The sequence below is a fragment of the Sardina pilchardus genome, chromosome 17 (genome assembly GCF_963854185.1).
Source record: "Sardina pilchardus chromosome 17, fSarPil1.1, whole genome shotgun sequence".
NCBI classification, from domain to species: domain Eukaryota; kingdom Metazoa; phylum Chordata; class Actinopteri; order Clupeiformes; family Clupeidae; genus Sardina; species Sardina pilchardus.
In genome coordinates, this window is record NC_085010.1 from 23,160,354 (window position 1) to 23,180,343 (window position 19,990).

At 44.6% G+C, this 19,990-nt stretch overlaps 1 protein-coding gene across 3 annotated transcripts; it reads left to right on the forward strand.

Annotated features, from left to right (window-relative positions):
• Window positions 1–1,298: 1,298 nt before the first annotated feature.
• ppp1r3aa (protein phosphatase 1, regulatory subunit 3Aa) lies at window positions 1,299–7,723 on the forward strand. Of its 3 annotated transcripts, none has more exons than XM_062518656.1 (4): window positions 1,299–2,245; window positions 2,583–2,635; window positions 2,716–2,810; window positions 4,835–7,723. In XM_062518656.1, the coding sequence occupies exons 1-4, from the start codon at window positions 1,398–1,400 to the stop codon at window positions 7,418–7,420; spliced, it is 3,582 nt and encodes a 1,193-aa protein (XP_062374640.1). In that variant the 5' UTR covers window positions 1,299–1,397; the 3' UTR covers window positions 7,421–7,723. The 3 variants fall into 3 exon arrangements, with proteins under 3 accessions (XP_062374640.1, XP_062374641.1, XP_062374642.1); XM_062518657.1 differs by having other exon boundaries at window positions 2,586–2,635; XM_062518658.1 differs by lacking the exon at window positions 2,716–2,810 and having other exon boundaries at window positions 4,835–4,971.
• The last annotated feature ends 12,267 nt before the right edge of the window (window positions 7,724–19,990 follow it).

The window sequence follows — 19,990 nt, forward strand, 5'->3', positions numbered from 1 at the left end:
AACAGTCACTTTGGTAAAAACGACAAATTAAATCATTGTGCTCACATGAACGGCCATAAACTAAGCTTTCCAACAATATGTATATCGAAGGTATTACAGAAACTTTCGCTAAGATAACCGCATCCAAAGTTGACATGGTTCTCCCGTGACGATATGCCAGAAGAGGAGCGGCATAGACAATGGGAATGACTGTTAATGTGTTGAATCTCCACCGGGTTGAACAGTCAAAACTTATGTTTTTCCGTGAAATGATATGAAACTGTCGACTGTCAAATTATGCTAAAACGTGAAATTCAACATTTTAACCCCAAAGTTTGTTTATTGTAGATTTTCTCAAAATAGTGTTGTGCGACAAGCGACTGCAATAAAGATACATGCACACACATGCAGGCACGCACACACACACACACACACACACACACACACACACACACACACACACACACACACACACACACACACACACACACACACACACACACACACACACACACACACACACACACACACACACACACACACACACACACACAGAGAGAATTTCACTTGTTTTCAGTCACCACATTAACCAACGCTCATTTGTTGGAATTGTAGTGATATGAACACTTCATGATATAAAATCAAACGTGAGCCCTGCCATAAGAGGACGCCTGTGGTCAGATCTACGCTGGTTTCTACAGCCAGTGTGTACCAAACAAAATCTTCTGTATCCACTGAACAGGAAATCTGGTTGGACGATAGATTCATGAGTCACATTATGAGGTCAATAGGTCAAAAATAGTGTGACATCCTATGATGTTGTCATCACTGTAATTTTCTTCTCTAGTCAGACATGTGTCATCCATCCACGTTACCCTTGCAGATCAAACGTTGACATTACATAGTGTTTTGGCGCCATGAGTACATTCTGACATAACTTCAGACAAAATCTGAAATGTAACACTTTCGATAGTGCATGTCTAGATGTTTCTATCGCAACGCTCGTTTAAGTAGGTGTTGCATGTCTACCCTTGTGTCATGTGGCTTTTACAGATCATGCTGTTTTAAAGGCTTAGCATTCAACATCAGCTGAGAGGGAAAGAGCGTTGGTTGGGGTGGCGGGGGTGGCGGGGGTCAGACAAGATGATTCTTTCTTGTGCGCCTGCCAATGTCACGTTGGGCACGCGGGTGCATAGCTTTGCGGGTGAAGGGAAAGGGTATATTTATAGTGTTGGCCCAGAGCACAATCTTCTACTGTAACTGGAGATCCGTAGTCTGTCAAGTCACGTTGTCTCGGATGTCAGTGGGGAACGGGGTGAGGTAGAGCTACTGCTCGTCCTAGCCCGCCTGCCTGCCTGCCTGCCTGACTGCCTCCTTAGCACCGTCGTATCTGCCTGGCATTCCCAGTCTGCGTTGGCATGTCTGCAGAGGAGGCGCAAGTCACTGGGGCCTCCTCTTTCGCCTCACGCCTGGACAGCAGCCCCTGGTTACGGAGCGCGGCCATGAAGGACGAGAACAAAAGCAGAGGGGTGAAGGGGGAGAGAACGGAGATGGACGGCACGGAGAAATGGTACGCCACGTCCCTGGTGGCGGCGACGGCGTTGACGGGGTCAACCGATGCCTCCGAGGAGTCCGAGCCGGAGAGCCCCCCGGCGAATATGCGCAGGAGGGTGTCTTTTGCCGACGCTTTCGGTCTGGACTTGGTGTCCGTCAAGGAGTTCAGCAGCAAAGATCAGGAGGGGAAGGTGGAGGATTACCTCTGTGGACTGGAGACGGACGACCACTACCTGTCTTGTCTGTTCACCCCACCCGCGCCCGACGTCCTTCAGGAGAAGGTGGAGGGAAAGAAAGTGGCATTGGCAGCCATCGAGCTGCTGCAGGGCACCACGATCGTGAGGGGCACCGTGCGAGTGGCCAACCTCTGCTTCCAGAAGGCGGTGTACGTGCGCACCACCTTCGACTGCTGGGCGAACCACTTCGACCTCCTGGCGGAGTACATTCCCGGCTCCAGCACTAAAGACACAGACGACTTCACTTTCAGGCTGACGCTGATACCACCCTTCGAGCCGGAGGGCCTGCGTGTCGAGTTTTGCCTGCGGTACGAGACGCCCGCCGGAAATTTCTGGGAGAACAACGATGGTATGAACTTTGTGCTGTACTGTCGGAAACGGGATCACTGGGCCATTGTGGAGAGGTGGAAACAGAGTGACAAAAGCAAAGTGGAGACCAAGCCAAAGGGTAAACGAAGCTGCCTCAAAGCTTCAGGGTAAGGAGAGACTTCTTTAGAAACTATCTGGCTTCTAAAGCAAAGCTTTTTTTCGCCCCCCACACAGTGTAGAGCACTGCAAAGAACATTAAAGTTTAAAGAATGAGGAGTTGCACAACTACCAAATGCTTGCCTAGTCAGTGTGGTGTGCTGAAGTCAATCCCTTGCATTCAAAACATTCTGCTAGCGTCTGTTTCTCATGTTTAACACATACAGATGTTTTATTATTATTATTACCGGTGTTATTGTTATTATTATTATTATTATTATTATTATTGTATTGACATGCGGCACCAGAAAATTCTAAGACAATAACTTAGTCATCCTTTGTTGACAGTAGGAAGATCCAGCCTGAAACTTATGAAACGGAGGAAACGGAGGAAATCCCAGGTGCGTAACTATGCCACTCAGTCATGGAAATGTGAGCCAGGTTGTGTTGATGCTGAGACTGTAAGATGTTTATTTTTCAGATTCAGTCTCACACAAAGCAGCACAAAGGGCTACCAGGAAAGCAGTGGACAACACAGACAGATATGCTAGTGAAGAATGCCTTCAGAAAACATTGGTGAGGTCAATTAACTTACAGTACAATAACATATTAAACGATGGCAGTACACATATTTTAGTTGTTGTTTTGAAAGTTTTTGGTCAAAATCAGTGGCTGCACCCTCAGGTTAAAGAAGCCCTTTTTTTTACTGATGGGCAAAGTCTAAAGTTTTCACCACATACTGTATGTCCAGAATGGAAAATAATGCTTAATCTGCAGATTTTGCTCATCAATAAATGCTTTGAACTTCTGCATTTGTAGGCACATTTCCATTAACCCTGAAAATGCACAAAAATGTAAAAAGCAAAAAGGAAATACGATAATAAAAACAAAACTCTCATACTGTATATCGCATAGATGTTTTTACTCTTACATGACGTAGTTTTGAGAAGTATTGAAAAGTGAAATGGAAGCACATATTTTGCATTTAGGTGAGTTACATGACTAAATGCATTCAGAAAGGTTGTGTATGGTCTACAGAGACAGGGTTATTTTTATAGTTAGTTGGATGTGAGGACTTCGGTTCTCCAAGCAATGGCATAATGCAAGCATTTATTATGTTTAACCCTCCTATTGTGTTAGTTTTATGTTTACTAGTGTTGTGATCCTGGTCGAAAATGTGTGTTGCATTATAACTTACTATCAGTCCATAGTAACATAATATTGTCATGTTATGCCGTGATAGACCTTTGCATCATCTTAAGTTGTATTGGATATTGGCAGGTTTGAACTTCCATTTGCTATTCATGGCTTGCAGGCCTAGTTGACCTGAGCTAATGCAAGTCAGAAAGGGGAAGATACTATTGGGGGAAAGTTCCATTGGGGGCTGGCGTAGAAGCAAAGAGGGGGAGCGAGGGTGTGTTTGTTTATATGTGTGAATGTACAGAAGCACACGTACAGTCCATCTGATCAATAAGTACTGTATGTGGCAGGATTCAATTTTATACACTGACCATTTTCTCACCCACTCATTTCCAATGGCCAGTCAATTTTGACCAGGAAAACACATGGGTATTCTTAAGTTACATAAAACACTCAAATTCGAATAGTCAGAATAACTACTGAAAATCGGTCAAATTTGAGCATAACCCAACAGGATGGTTAAATGTGGACTTTGCCCACAGAATTGTGAAATGTTGTTGTAGCAATGTATAAGGGCTAAGCCTTCAATATTTTCCTTCCCTTTACATTGCAACCCCCTGTAATGTTAACGGCCAGCATTTTTGGAGGATGCAATTGAAGATGAACTGTCAAAAATTCAAAATCGGATTTTGAATTGGCTATCACAACAAGATAAAACTCATATTTAATGGCATTGCAAAACTCAATGGAAACACTGGCCATTCACATTGTATGTCGTCTACGTTTCACTCAAATCTGTAATGGAGACTCGGCTTGTAAAGTTCAGACACTCTATGTGTCACAGGACTATTTGCCGGCAGCAGAGAGCTCAGGGAGGTCAGGGAGGCACGCTGTGCTGAACAGCGTGATAGAACAGTAACCTGACGCCCATGAACATGTGGAATATGTCACAAGTGACCTATTAATAAGAACAGTATTGTTGGGAACATGTTGACAGGGAGAATGCAAATGTAAAATGAAGTACATGTGAAGCAAAGTTTCATAATAAATATCCCCGGTGTGGTTGTTAAAGGGACACTTCACTGATTAGCATTAAGCTTTGTATCTTTAGAAAACCAGTCATGTTTTTGAATGGACGTGCATCATTCCCTCAGTTTGCCTTGAGATGGGAGAAATACGGATCTCAATGAAACCCATGAATAGGACTTCCTGCTTTCAATGATGTAAAATTATGATTTTTACATCATTGAAAGCAGGAAGTCCAACATTGAAATCTGTATTTCTCCCATCTCAAGGCAAACTGAGGGAATGATGCACGACCATTCAAAAACATGACTGGTTTTCTAAAGATACAAAGCTTAATGCTAATCAGTGAAGTGTCCCTTTAATGACATGCCTGTGCTTGAATAAGCAGAGACCGTTTCTAGTTCTCAGGATGTCTGTGTTGTTTTGCTTTGCAGGTGGATAGTCGCAGAAGCAGAAGAAGAGCCCGCGTGGCAAATGTCAAAGACTATTTTGCACAGAAAAACACGGAAGCCCAATTGGGACACTCCTTGCAAACCCCCGAGTACAAAGTGGAAACATGGAGCAATGAAACCACAACCACTGAACTTTTGAGAGACGAGTACGCTAACAACGGAGCGGATAAGGGTCAGGTACTAACTTATCATGAAATACCCCTGCAGTCTCTTAGCTGGGACAGACACAGTGCACGTGAGGACATTACGAGCATCCCAGGCCACCGGGATCTCTGCAACGGAGCCATCGTAGAACATCTGTCAGAAACTGCACAGAATGAGCGTGACATTTCAACCCAGGGAGTGCATCGGAGTGTGTCGAAAAACAACACCATACATGCTGTCGAGGAATTGAACAGCTCCTCTCAGCCTCGATCGTCCTCTCTCGACCATTCAGATTCAGCTGTGCAACCTGGCATCAGTGGCCTGACCCAGGTGGCACAGACAGAGACGGACGCCAGCGTCCAGGACATATTCCGGCCGCGAGCCAGCGTGCATGTGACTGCGGCATCCAGTAGCAGCGGCATGGAAGAGGCGCAAGAATCCGCTTGTCATGTGATAGATGATCTGAAGCGTGATGTTCAAGAAGGGAATCCTGCCCTGGGCAGAGCCGGGAGAAGGTCAGAGTTCGAGTGTGTAAGTCGAGCCGCGTCATTGGCAGATTATGAGCTAGAGGCTCTGGAAATGGATGACCACAAGGCCCCTCATCGGCCATCTAGCCCTGACCAAACCCCTCTGACCCAAGGCAGTCATGGACTCGAACAAGTCACCAGCCCATGGGAGAGGTCAGATGAGGCCAAGTCAGAGGCCACGGCCTCAGAAGAGGTAACGGTTTGGGACATTTTGGCACCAGCGGTACAGTCAGCAAATCCGATAACCACAGAGGGAACAGCACAGACAGCTGAGCACGTAGTGCCACAGGCTCCTGCATGTGTACCACCACAGGAGTCTGCCCAGTCATCACCAAAAATAACGGCAGAGGCCGTAGCAAGCATAGAAACAATAAGAAACACAGCAGCCGAGACAACAGCAATGGCACCGGGTCAGATAGAGGGAGAAATGACAGCAACAGCACTGATGATAGATGCCAATAAGACACATGCCGTGGAACCAGCAACAACACAGGTGTCGAGCCTTTGGAAACCTCCGGATATGATTGCAGGGGTCTCACCTGGTCCCTGGGTGGGAGAGGGCAAGGGAAGGTGTGAGCTGTCAGCAAACACCATGGCAAAGGTCGGTGGAGGAGGTGAAAGTCAAGATCACGTCAGCCCCACCGCTGGTGATGACACCGTGACATTTACGGACGCCGACGGGGAGATGGTGTGTGAGCGCGCACATCCCATGAGGTCATGGGAAGAGGGAGAGGAGGAGGAGGAGGAGGAGGAGGAGAGCAGGGACGGAAGAAGAGAGCATCCTTTCAAAATCCTGAATGAGAGGGAAGAGTCGGGGGAGGCCAAAAGAGATACAATCGGAGAGGAGGAGGGGGACTCGTCACAGGAAATGTCACGTTTCAAAGAAGCTGTGTCAGTTGTGTCTGACAGACTGGAGTGTATGGTGTCAAAAGAGAAGAGGAAAGATCACGACGTGGAGGACTGGAAGGACGAAATGGAAAAGTGTTTGGGAAAGAGGAGAGAGCAGGGATCCATCAGTGAGCCTGCCCTGTACGAACAGTTCGCGAAGGCCACCAAAGGCCTGGAGAGAGAGTGCCAGAGGAAGTCAGATTCAGAGATGCTCAGTGAAGCATTTGAAAGGATGCCGGAGGAGAGGTGTTTGAAAGGAGACGACAGCCCTGCACCTGCCAACTTAGTAGGGTCAGAGGAGGAGGAGGAGGAGGAGGAGCAAGGGACTACCGTGTTAGCTCAGGGTAGTGAGGAACTATTGGATGTGTCACCCGATGCTTGCATAGAGGGGGGGTCCAATGACGACATGCCAGTACATTCTGTTATCACACTACTAGATCAAAAGTTGGCACAAGATCCATATGTTCCCATTCCTACCCCGATACAGACTCTTTGTTCCATTCAGTCCACACTGGGTGGACGAGATCCTTTTCTGTTTCGTTCGGACGAGGCGTCGCCCGTTCTCCAGGTCGGGGCAGCGACCTGGTCCACGTGTGCCATCTCCGCTCCGTTAGGCGACGGCCACGAGATCGAGGTGGTGCTGAGGCACCGGAGGCCGGCTCAACCAGCAGAGCACCTCCTCCAGTCACCCCTGGAGGAGGCTGAGATCCATGGCCAGTTCGCCGGGATCGTTGCCTCCAGCAGTAGCTCTGATGTGGACAGTCCCGCCCCTCTATGCCTGTGGTTAAGTGAGTTTTGCTCCTCCCAGGGTCCCTTGTCCAGAGCCGCGTTGTATGCTGCTCTGTTTGCGATGTTCTTTTTAACTGCGTTTGTGTGCGATCTTCCAGTGTGCCTAGCCATCTATTTGTTCTCCCTGTGTTGGTGGTGGTGTCAGGGAGAGAGACGGCCGCTTCCTGGGTCAAAAGGTGTGGATTATACCTCGAGTCCGAGGGTTTCTAGTCAAATATAAGAGAGAAATCAACCCATCCCTAAAAACCCCAACCAACCCAATCCCAACCCACCCTCCCTAAAAGTGTTTTACTTCATTATAAATTAAGAGGCATTATTCATGTCAAACATGATCTTGAAAATTATCATGTATTAGATCTTATGTTGTTGTCTATTAGAGGTTAGACGAGAGGTTAGTGGGGGCAAAGTGTTATAGATTGAGTTGTTTTTTGTTGAAATGCAGTCATATTATGGGCCCAAGTTTAAGTAACACATAAGTCTGACTGTTTGTATATGACTTTGTGCCTTCTTTTTCTTCTTCTTCTTCTTCTTCTTCAATAAAAGTGAAAAGTGTGTGTGAAAAGTAAGTGTGAAAGAATCTATCCTTGGTGTGTGTTTGTGTTTCTAAGGACCATTATATGCAGTGTCACCCACGCCTCCACCGTGACCTTTGAGGGGGCAATATTAGACAGTGACTTATTTGGTTTGGCTGGTCGGCAGAAGTACATGTCTTGTATTCTGCACGCAATGTCCGGGCTTTCGAGGACATTTGGATGTCTACCCTTCCTCTTCAGTTTCATCTCTGCAGTTGAGAACTTGAGTAATTTGATCCCAGGGTCTTTTTCCATGACAAGTCGAACATCTCCTCGAGAGTTTTATTACGTTGTTCGAAGGAGTACCAAGTTTGACTTTAGCGCTTAGAGCCCAAATGGCTGACAGGGCAAGTACTAAAGGCCAATTGCTGAACGTAACCAAACCACCATTCGTTAACTACTAATAATTCTCCAACTAGCACTTCTGCAGTAGTATGAATAGTGTCCCTACACATAAATTGAAGCCTGAAGAACTTAGTAAGTGTAACGGGATCAAAAAGACTGTTTTACAAGTCTGTACCGTACGGTCGCCTTCGTGTTGTGAGGAAAGTCTATACATCAGTTCAAGGAGGAAAGTTTATGAATGTACAATTTCATGGAAAATGCATTTTACAAACTATTATTAACTGATATTTGACCAAACTGCCACAAGCAGCAAGCTGTACATTTCAGGATCTGAGCTTCAATGGACTCTTTCCTCTTGCGTTGCATTTGATAATCGACTTACAGACTTATTCATAGATGACCGAAAGGTAAATCTTGTAAAACAGTCTTTTTTAATAAACTCCTGGTACACTTATTAAATTCTTGATGCTTAGTTTTATGTGCAGGGTTATGCTTTTCATACTACTGCAGAAGTGTGGTGCTGTTATGAGCATTATTAGTAGATAAAAAATGGTGATTTGAATACTTTTAGCAATTGGCCCGCTGTTGATCAACGGAATCTCGGTCTCGAAAGGGTGATCGACTCATTATCATGGTGGAAAAGACCCTGGGTTCAAATTACTCTGGAATTACAAGAGAATATTGACATATTTATCTTTAAAAGACAGACAGTGTGTGTGTCTGAACCTAAATGTAATACAAAGTTGTTAACTTTGGGAGAAGTGTAGATATTAGTTATAAGTTAAGGAGCAGTTTCTTGAAAATATGATAATAATAATAATAATAATAATAATAATAGCAATATAAAGTTAAAGCAGTCAAACTTTGAAAATAGTGTAAGGCTCCTGAGGAAGCAATGGATTTGACATGTTTTGCAACTAGATTATCACTTGACATCCTATCCGGGTGAAAATGTTCACAAGGAATATTTACTTGAAGCATTCCCCATGTGTGCAGTGGAAACACATGAGCCCACAACAAGACAGACACCACACATACTACACTGCATGCTGTCTTAATGCGGACACAAGATGTGGGGATCCCCTCTGGTTCCAAGTCTATTCGCTGTTTGTTTTTGTATTCTTGAGATCAACATTAAAGGGAAAAAAGAAAATATTGGGACGATGAAATGTTGGCTGTCAGCATGAATAAAATAATGTGTGCTGGTATCCAAAATGTGTGTGGGATTTATGGCACGATATGTATGATTTATGGTATGCACTGCATTATTGGTTACATGGCTCTGTAATGGCTGATACGGCATAAAGATCAGTGAACTCAATTTCTTTGCCAGCTGAAGTTTCATTGAATTACTTGGCTAGTAACCTGGTGTCAACATACTTGTGTATTTCATAATGTGGTGGTAGTTATGTAACAGCTAATGACAAATGGTCAAGATAGAGTGTCTCTCTTTCTCTCTGTGTGTGTGCATGTGTGTGAGAGAATGAGATGTGTCAGTGTGTGTGTGTGTGTGTGTGTGTGTGTGTGTGCATTTGCATATCTCTACAGGGACAGCTGCAGTGATGATAGCCTTGCCATTTCCTGTCAGGGTTATGTCCCCAGCCCAGACAGCTACAAGGACACCACCAGCAGTGTCAGCATGAGAGATGGTGTGTGTGACTGTGTCAGTGAGGGAGGGAGAGAGAGAGAGAGAGGATGTGTGTGACTGTGTGTGTAATGGAAAGAGAGAGAGAGAGACAGAGAGACTGTGTGCCAGAGTGAGAGAGAGAGAGAGAGAGAGGCCCATCTGATCCGGGTCACATATATCTCTGCAACCCAGCACAGATTAATCCCAGCGCCAAGAATATCTATATGTTATGTGTGTGGGTGTGTTCAAGTGTAGATGTATGGTATGTGGATATGGGTGTTATGTGTTATGTGTATATGGGTGTAAGCCTATGTATTGTGCAATAAAGATCATGCTGGTATCACCTGATACCTGACATTTTGTTTTGATATGCATACTGCACCAATGTAATCACTGAAAAGCAAATACAAAGAATTATATACAAAAAAGAAGACAAGAATATCACAACAACACACATCAGCCAGGAGACCAGAACAATATGATCAGAGACCCTGTAATTGTGTTGACTTAGCAGAAGCATACATCTTTCTTCCTGACTTAGTGTACATTTGCATAGATTCAGTACTAGTGCTTGTTTCTATCTTGTCACTCTGAATGTTTGTTACTATTAATGTCTGTGTGTGTCTGTGTGTGTGTGTGTGTGTGTGTGTGTTCTGACACAGAAAATACATCTTCAAAATGTGCATCTTGCTGCGTGTGTGCACATATGCCTGTGAGAGTGTGCCTGTTTGCACGTCGGCAAGAGAGTGTGACTGTGCACGTCCGTAGGCCTACAGACGCATCTTGGAGTATCTCATGTCTCTGTGCGTATAACGTTACGTCCGTTAGTGTGAGGGAGGTCTACATTGCTGGGTAAGTGTGGAGGTGTGTGTGTGTCTGTATGTATGAGAGAGAGAGAGAGCATGTTTATTTGTGTGAGTGTGTGTGTGTTTGCATGAGCGAGAGAGGAAAAAGGAGGACAATGACAGAGGTGGGGGGCGGTGTATTTGTGTGTGTGTGTGTGTGTGTGTGTGTGTGTGTGAGAGAGAGAGAGAGAATATGAAACAGCAAGAGAGGAAGAGTATGTATTCCTCTGTGTGTGTGTAAGTGTGTGAGATAGAGAGTAAAAGAGATATAGAAATAGGGTGAGTGTGTAAGGGAGTGAGTGAGTGAGTGTGTGTGTGTGTGTGTGTATTTTTTTTTTGAGAGAGAGAGAGTAGAGTGAGTTGAAGCGGCCCTATGAGTGGCACAGCAGAATGCCATCTCTGGATTCTTCCCGCGTCACTGTGACCTTTACTGCATTCTCTGCAGCTGGTCCTGTGCCCAAAGCCCTGCAGCTGAGGCTGTCCATCACATCACCGGACCCTGTGCGGGGAGCTGGGGTCATCCACACAGCCAAAAACCACCACCACTTTTATCCTCTTATATCTGTGGAAGAAAATCCCGCACACTGTCCATTATGCATGCATATTTATTTACAACGTTTCGGTCATAGACCTTCCTCAGGTGAATTTCACAAGTTTAACTGGGTAACCTATTCCGACGCACCTGTCCCTACAAAAGAGGTGTGCAAAAGCGTTTTGTAAACTGATCATCTTATATCTGGACTTCGCATCTACATCTGTGTGTCTGTGTGTTGGTGTGTTTTTATCAGTGATTGGTACAGTCCGAACAATTCTGGTTAAAGGTTGTCGGCAATGTAACTGTCAATCAAATGATGCCGTCCTTTCCTTGCTAGTTGTTAAGCAACATGTTGATTGGCTGGATTTGTTTTCTAGTGTGGTTGTAACCATTATACCCCCAATCCCCACCCACCCACACCAGTTACAAGGCAAAGATGAATACACACTAAACAGATGAGTTGAGGACAATAAAGACCAAGAGGTGAAATCTGGGAAAAGTGTATTGGATTTGAAATGAGAAGTGCACCTTAAGTTAATATTCAGTTTGCGGAGCTTGGTCATGCTCATTTTTGAACATGTAACAAATTTGAAAAACCCATTTCAAGTTAGAATATTTATAAGTTAAGGTAACTCCTTGCTTTCTGGCCTCTGTAGGCCAGTGCTCAGAGACTAGCAAGCAAAGTACAACAGGGCTACTGACCACTCCCACCAGACCACGATGCCCTTGCATCACCACTGCTATGCTATGCTATGCTATGCTATGCTGCTATGACGCCATCCCCACCGCATTGCTATGCCTCTACATCACAGCTGAAATGCTGCCCACTCCCACTCCACTAGCACATAACTGCTGACTGCCATGGAGCTAGCGACCTCTTGCCTGCTCATTTGGACTGCCATGCATTTCAATCATTAGCTCAGAATGTGCCATTAATATCTATGTACTGTAGCGAGCAGGTCCCCCTGGAGTCCACCATGTTGCACTGCCATCTTGACACAGTAGCCCAGAAAAGAATAAACCAAAAACTGGGTCTAGGGAGGGCCTTGTGGATTTCTATGCCACTTAGCTGAGGAATGATAGCTGTATTTCTCCCGTGCACTTGGTGGGTGCAATTCATTGTCCACACCACTAGGTGTTGCTCAAAGGATAGCCTTAAATGCAATGTTGGTATGAATCATACAACCATGACAACCACCATAACTATTAAGTGGAATGTTATGTTTTTGTGTGTGTGTGTGTGTGTACTATGGGATTCTCAGTAGGGTGTTCAAAGGTTCTAAGTGGATGTGATGAACCTGTTATGGGTTCACAATAATATAGCAATCACACTTTTTCTTAAACTGTGGCCATGCCAATGTCCGCCTGACCATGTGGCTTATAACATCACCCACCCGACCTGTGACTCAATCCCGAGCGTTTGAATGTAAGCGGGTGGCGAGGCCTCGCCTTGCACTCCCCCCTGTCACCGTTGCATCATTAGCCATGTCGGGATCTCTCCATTAGAGCCTTATTTTAAGGTGCATTAAACATGATCCTAACAAATGGGGGGAGCCGTGCTTACACAGCCCACATGCTAACAAGCTTTAATTAGCTTGGCCATTTGAGACGGGTCAGAAAGCAAGACTTTTTGGATTATGCAACGCTTCCAAAATGCGCCACATACGAGGGCCACGGGGAACCGGGAAATGTAAAAGGAGGTGTCAGAATGGTACGTGTGGATGGATTAAAACCTTTGAGAAAAGTACATATCTATACAATCAGAATGTTCTCTAAAACCTACAAACAATTGAGTACAGACTATTTAGAGAGAGAGAGAGAGAGACTGTCAGAGAGAGAGGGGGAGAGAGAGAGAGAGAGAGAGAGAGGGGGGGGGGGGGGGGGGGGAGAGAGAGAATCCTCTGTAGGCCCATCTGATCCGGGTCACGTACATCTCTGCAACCCAGCACAGATTAATCCCAGCGCCAGGAAGACAAGAATATCTATATGTCATGTGTGTGTGGGTGTGTAGGTGGGTGTGTTCAAGGGTAGATGGATGGTATGTGGATATGGGTGTAGGTGTATGTTATGTGTATATGGGTGTAAGTGTATGTTACTGTATGTGTGTATTGGTGTAAATTTATATTGTGTGACTGGGCGATTAAAGGTGATAGGTGACCTGGTATTTTTGTTTTGTGCATACTGCACTCCAACGTATAGTCTCTGAATAAAAATAGTTATACAAAAAAGAAGACAAGAATAGCACTTTGAATCTCTAAAACCTACAATCAGTGAGTACAGACAATTTATTTCTCAATGTATGAGAAACTACTTACTCGTCATGTGACATGATGGTGAAATAAGAGATCTGTTATGTTATCATGAGACGTGCAAAAGGAGGACCCACTCCTTCCTCCTTTTGCAAGAGTGCAGTGCTTTCCACCACTATAGCCAACAGGGACCCTACCGTGTTTTATTTATATTTCAAAAGTATTATATTCCCAGGTAAGGAATAGAATATCTAGTCATGTACATAATTAAACATAATAATGTGACATTGTAAGTGCATGTAATATTCACAGCAGTTATTTGCATGGTGCTATGAACAGGGATGGGTGACACAAGCCTCTGAAAATAACAGCCCTAAACATGTATCAATTCTACCTTAATTCTGGGTGAATTCACTAATCAGCTCATCTACCGGTCTGAGCAGTTGTGCTACTAAAGCCTACCTTACACTGACAAGATTTGGGAAAGATTCTTGAAATATTGTAGTCTTTTAACTAATGTACCTCATTCAAGCTTTACTTAAGAGACTACAATCTTTCAAGAATCTTTCCCAAATCTTGTCAGTGTAAGGTAGGCTTTAGAATCAGCTGATTTAGAGAATGACTTGAAGCCCCGGCTTACCCAACTTTGGCTATGGAATTGCCTCGCATAGCCTAGATGAAATGAGGTATCGTGCTTCTGTGCAAAGATCAGGTCACAAGTTTTCAGGAGTCTCCGGGCATTGGCCCAGGCCTTGGGCAGTGGTGCCAGTAGTGGCTAATAAACCTGCAGTGAGTTATGGAGCAACCTGAATGTCAGTCATCTCGCCTTGACCTCAGATGACCAGGCTCAGCAAGGCCACAGGACTTTGCATTTCACCCGAATAAACAATGCACACACAACGGATCAGTATGACAGATATTCTGCTGCGTTCGTGCGTCAAATCATCCGTGGAAAACCATATTTCATGGCAATGACCTGGTCACACATGACATCGATCTGTCCTGGGGTGCCACTCAATCGTCTTTTTATATATCCTCCCTTCCTTCCTCGGTCCTCGTTCCCATGATCTAGATATAGAATGCTGGGGCGGCAACAATGGGATAGTCTATAGAGTTAGTTAGCTATAGATCAGTGGGAACAAACCTGGAGGAACGAGCATCGAGGATCGAGGAGAGAGGTTGAGAGAGGCCCCTGGTGTCCGCCCAGGACTCACACCTTGTCCTAACCGGACGCGACGCAAGCGAACATTAGCGATAGAATCCATTTAATTACATTCTTTTCAATTGGAGTGTCCTGACTGAAGCGACGCGAGCAGCGCAACGTTTTTGAGAGAACTTTTGTCGGACGCCCTGCTTCTATTTTCTTTTTGTCGCTCGCATTGTTCTGCTATTTTGAATGAGAAATATGGAAGCCCGTGACGCAACACAATGGCATATCTAACGGATTCAGTTTAGACAGACAACATTGACAGTCGCTCGCTTGGATCCGGTTAGGACAAGGTGTCAGAGGGAACGCTGTAACTAACCCCGCGTTCACACTGTCTACGTCCGTCAACGGATCTCATTCACTTTGCATGGGGCGGACTCGAAATGCATTGTGGGTCCGTCCGTTCCTTCAGCTCCGTTGCCTCCGTCAAGAAAGTTGAGAAATGTTCAACTTTTCAGGCAGCGACAGATCCGTCAGCCAATCAGATCGCGTGTATGCAAATACACATGGCAGACACAACCTCCGAGATCCGTCGACGGACGTGGACAGTGTGAACGCGGGGTTACAGCAGAATGACTCAGGGTGGGCAGTTGTTCTGTCACGTTCCCTCCTGCTCATTCTCCTCAGCTCGACTCTTGTGGAGGATCCAGTTACAGAGCAAGTTCAGGCCGGGTTTTCCTAGAGATGCTAGTTATACAAGCATGCATGCTGCTATTACTACATAGGCGTACTACATTGCAATGATGCATTTAACAGATGGTTTGATCGGTATCGACTTACAGCACCAGTGGTGCAAATGCACTATGCAGTTTCATCAGTATGGGAACTTCCATGGTGTCCTAATCATAACCCTGGTGTTGAACCGAGCTCTCCCCATCTAGCCCCATGACCCCAACTCACTGCTCTGAAACTTGATTTTCGCTAAAGGAAATGGACAGAACATTTGTAATACTCCACTGTGTACAGTATAAGGGCACAATAATAGACCATTAGTTAAATACAGACAGGAACATTTGATGAAAGATGAGTTAGCAGTGACATTACTATGTTTAGTGATAAGGTTAATTTTCATGTTGAACCACATCATTCAGATCATTAGTAAAGCAAAAGACAGATGTCGACATAACTCTAAATGGACATCATTAGTGCATTAACACTTTTTTGGGGTGCTTAGTGGAAAGCATTTGACAACTTCTAGCTTATATGATGAAACAGGGTCATTCTGACAGCCATGAATGTAATGGGAACGAGTGGTATTGCACGAAGGTTTTGTCATCTGAAGACAGATACTTGTGTATGCATGGGATATGACTGAATCATGCATTTATTTATAACCTGACACCACGGAAGATTATGCCAAGAGAGAGTGAAGCTTCATATTAATTCCACTTGTTGATATCCTTCAAATGACTCTCATGAAGAACTTAAACAGTAAAGCCTTGCTGTTTGTTATGCTTTAATTGAAATTCAATTTGCATGATATGGTAAATTCACTATTGTATGGTCAATTTAATTTGAAATGCTGAGGCAAAACTGCTCCCTTGTTTACAGGCCATTTGTACAAGTCCAAAAATACAGCCTACAGCATGCAGCTGTGGTCAAAAAAAAAAAAAAAAAAAATCCACACAACACCGGTTTATATAATCAGAGATAATAATATTGGTATGAGGGGTGAGAGACAAACACAAACAAGGCCCTGTGGGTGTAATTACTTTCCCATGCAAAACAAGAGCAGTCTGGAGACTGCAGACCTTCCCATTACAAGTTCTAAATCAACTGTGCTGTGGTTTGCAATAACATCACACCACATTGACTCTTCAAACTACTGTGAAAATAATTCTGCACTCCCAATAATTCATATTTTTAATGTGGAATGAAGCTTGTGGAAATGCATTTTTATTGTTGACCTGTGTGTGAATAGTACGGTTAGCCTATTGAAACACACCATCTAATGCAGTAATACTAAGCTATAAGGCAGCTTACATCCTCAAGTTTTGTACACTATTAGGCCTTTTCCACTGACGGAGAACCGGCTCCATTCCCATTTGCGAACCAACATTTTAACCGTTCTGAGTGTTTCCACCCAAAAAAAGCCGGTTCGGAACGTGGCACTTGGTTCAGAAGTTGAACCAAAAAAAAAGTCTGCGGACCGGAGTGGGCTTGTCCCTCTGCCATTCAGAGGTTGGTTTAATAAACATTACAGACGAGACACAGGTCACAGAGACGAGGTCACATCTGGTTCTCTGACAGCGACAAGCAAATATTTGTGGCCCTCTCATCCCAGAAATAAGTTGTATTGTCAGTTTGTTTATCAACACAGGATATTTAATCATCCTTAATGTGACCGCTGTGCAGTATGAAAGGTGAATATTGGTGAATATCTCGAGAACCATTGGGCCTTGGAGGACCACCTTTTTTGTATGTTGGTCTTAATGGCTCTGGCGCGCGGCACAACTTTGATAGCACTTAGCTAGCCCAATGCATTCATTAGGATCCAAACAGAGATGAAGATAGAAGCGACCAAACACCTCCATGTTTTCCCTATTAAAATACAGTTAATACAGATAACTATATTGAGTGGCGCAGTAATATCCTCACTCTTGCACTTTCAGTTTCACTTTGGAGTGAGGAAATTACTGCGCAGAGTCTAAGTGCTCCCAATGTTATTCCGCCACACCATATAGTTATCCCTTTTACCCGCTTATAAATGCACCACGTTTTATTTTGTCTCACCATACTTGGTCGTGTGACTACTCGTGTAACTGTATTTTAATAGGGAAAACAGATGAGAAGATGAGAAATCAGAAAAAAATTAAAATAAAAGCTCTAGAAAGTATTGATTCAGAATTCACTAATTTAGCTCTATGCCCATCTTAAAGTTGTGCTAATTAGAATAAGCTTGCACAAATATGTAGTGGGACATTCATTTTCTGAGACCAGGTTACCCAACTTTGGCTATGAAATTTCCTCACAAAGCCTTGATTAAATATAAGGCCTCATTCTTTTTTGTGTTATTATGATAAGGTCACATCTCTCCAGGAGTCTCCGGGCATTGGCTTGGGCAGTCATGCCTGCAGCGGCTAATATAGCTGCGATGAGTTGTGGAACAACCTGAATGCCAGCAGTCCCACCTTGACCTGAGGCGACCAGGTTCAGCAAGGCTGGCTTCAGAACAAATGGAAGGCTTTGACGAATGGTGACAGATTGTAGTGAGGTTAGAGATTAGTACCATTGCTTCTTTTTCTGTGTGTACTAATTTTAACAATAATCCATGTAAAAGTTGTTCATGAGTAGTGAGAGCGCTTGACTTTCGGACAGTCTATTCTGATGTAATTTCCGAAAAATGCACACTGCCCAGCGTGTGTACTTATGTTTCAGACACAGCCATTGACTGTTCCATTGAAGTCTATGGACATAGATCAGAATTTCACCACATGCTAACATCTTGCTTTTATAGAGTAAGGAATGTGAATTTTGGGCCATTTTTTCAGACTCTGGTCCAGCAGACTGACCTATTGGTTAGGGCTTCAAACTTGTAACCGGATGGTTGCCGGTTGATCCCCAACCAATCCATGGCAGAAGTGCCCTTGAGCAACGCACCGAACCCCTCACTGCTCCCCGAGCGCCGCTGTATCAAGGTAGCTCACTGCTCCAAGTTAGAGCGTACTTCACCTCACTGTGTGTTCACTGTGTGCTGTGTGTGTTCACTAATTCACGGATGGGATACATGCAGAGACCAAATTCCTTGTATAAGCAAGTATACATGGCCAATAAACCTGATATGATTTGATTTGATTTGGCTCCACAGACTCCAAATCGGTGCAATGCTCCTCACCGTGTCAGTCAATCCCATCACCCCCTCTGGTTAGTGCTCTCACATATGCAACAACCCTCCTCCATGGTGATGCGGTGTCTACGAATCTTGGCAGGATGTATCTGCAAGTTGGAATCTGCTTAGCATCTGTGTGTGCAAGGATGTTGAGAAGAGCAACACACGGCGACAACTTGCCACAAGTAGGCTACTTGACTCCATGGGCTTCTGGAAGATCCTCCAGCGTGCAGTCAAGACGCCAAAGCTGTTCTCAAGGACCCTGTGGTAGTTGTAGATTTCCCTTGCATGTAGTTGAAAAATAATGATTAATTAATTACAGTGAACTGAACCTACATATTAATGAGTTAAGTTAATTAAATGAATGTTAAACGAAAATATTGTTTCCGTTAAGTACCTGGATATGGCTGCATCAAGTTCACATTTAAAGGGAAAGGATCTCCCAGGATGGGGCAGGTTGGTGTTGGTCGCTGGCAAGTATGCAGGGCAGGCTGTGGCAGTTGAAGGGTGTTCTGAAAATGACCAACTCCAAACTCACTGCTTTGGAAAATCCCTCCATCACTCTCGCGGCCGAAAGCATATCCATTATGGTGAAACGATTTCTCGCGTCACACACGGCCATAATACAAGCACGATGGAATTCAAAGCTTTAACGTACTGTAGCACGACACGGTGCGAACCTTTGTGCGTTGTTGCAGTGTAGAGAGTGAGTTCATAAAGAGATGATTATATAGCGAGTAGGCCCATCATAGAGAGTTCATAGCGAGTAGGCCCATCATCACTGTTGTCGCTAGCACTTTCACGGTCCAAAGTATTGCCACTGTCAAAACGCTTCCCCGATCAACTGACTCAAACCTCACTCCCCGGCGGACGAAGACTTGTGCTGGCGAGAGTGCCATTAACCAGGTATTGAGCAATTAACTTTGTTGTCAACACGCTTGACCCTCAATCCAAGGCAGACCGTTTTGCGAGTTCGAGTTCGGGCGTGTCGCGTGTGCATGGCGCCAAAGTTCAACACAACACAGGTTACATAATGTCCCAAATAAGCTTATTTATGCCTTTGTTTATTTATCCATTAATTAGTTCATACTCGACGTATTCATCTTCGACTCAGACATTCACATGAATGAAACATTCGCAGCACAATGCTATCCTAAACTTTCACCACCAGATGTCCTCAGAGTTCTGAAGCTTCGAGGACTGAAAGCTTCACTGGTTCAGAAAGCCTCCGTTCGCTATCACTACAGGACACCATAAGTAGCCTACTAGAGTGAATGTATGATTGTTCTATCGAATATAATAAGTAACACATACCAATGTCTCGTTCACTGACACCAAACGAACGGCACAGCGGAAGATTTCGGAGAAAAAGCCACGAGAAAACCGACACCAAACAATTATCCTCAGCCCAGGCGCGACCTTCGCGGGTTCATTAATTTAAAAAGACAAACGCATGCGTCAGGTAAGCCTCGCAGCCAGGTGAAGGCGGGGCATAGGCAGGGATTTTGGGACATGTAGTTCATTTCATCTACCCATTACACTTAGGTCAGTACATGTTGGACTGGTCCTCATCATTCGAGA

Bases quoted from the DNA above. Each gene is read 5' to 3' on its own strand.
- ppp1r3aa (XM_062518656.1), top strand. From the start codon at position 1,398: ATGTCTGCAGAGGAGGCGCAAGTCACTGGGGCCTCCTCTTTCGCCTCA. The intron at 2,636-2,715 runs GTGCGTAACTAT...TTTATTTTTCAG, and splicing joins GGAAACGGAGGAAATCCCAG to ATTCAGTCTCACACAAAGCA. The intron at 2,811-4,834 runs GTGAGGTCAATT...TTTGCTTTGCAG, and splicing joins AATGCCTTCAGAAAACATTG to GTGGATAGTCGCAGAAGCAG.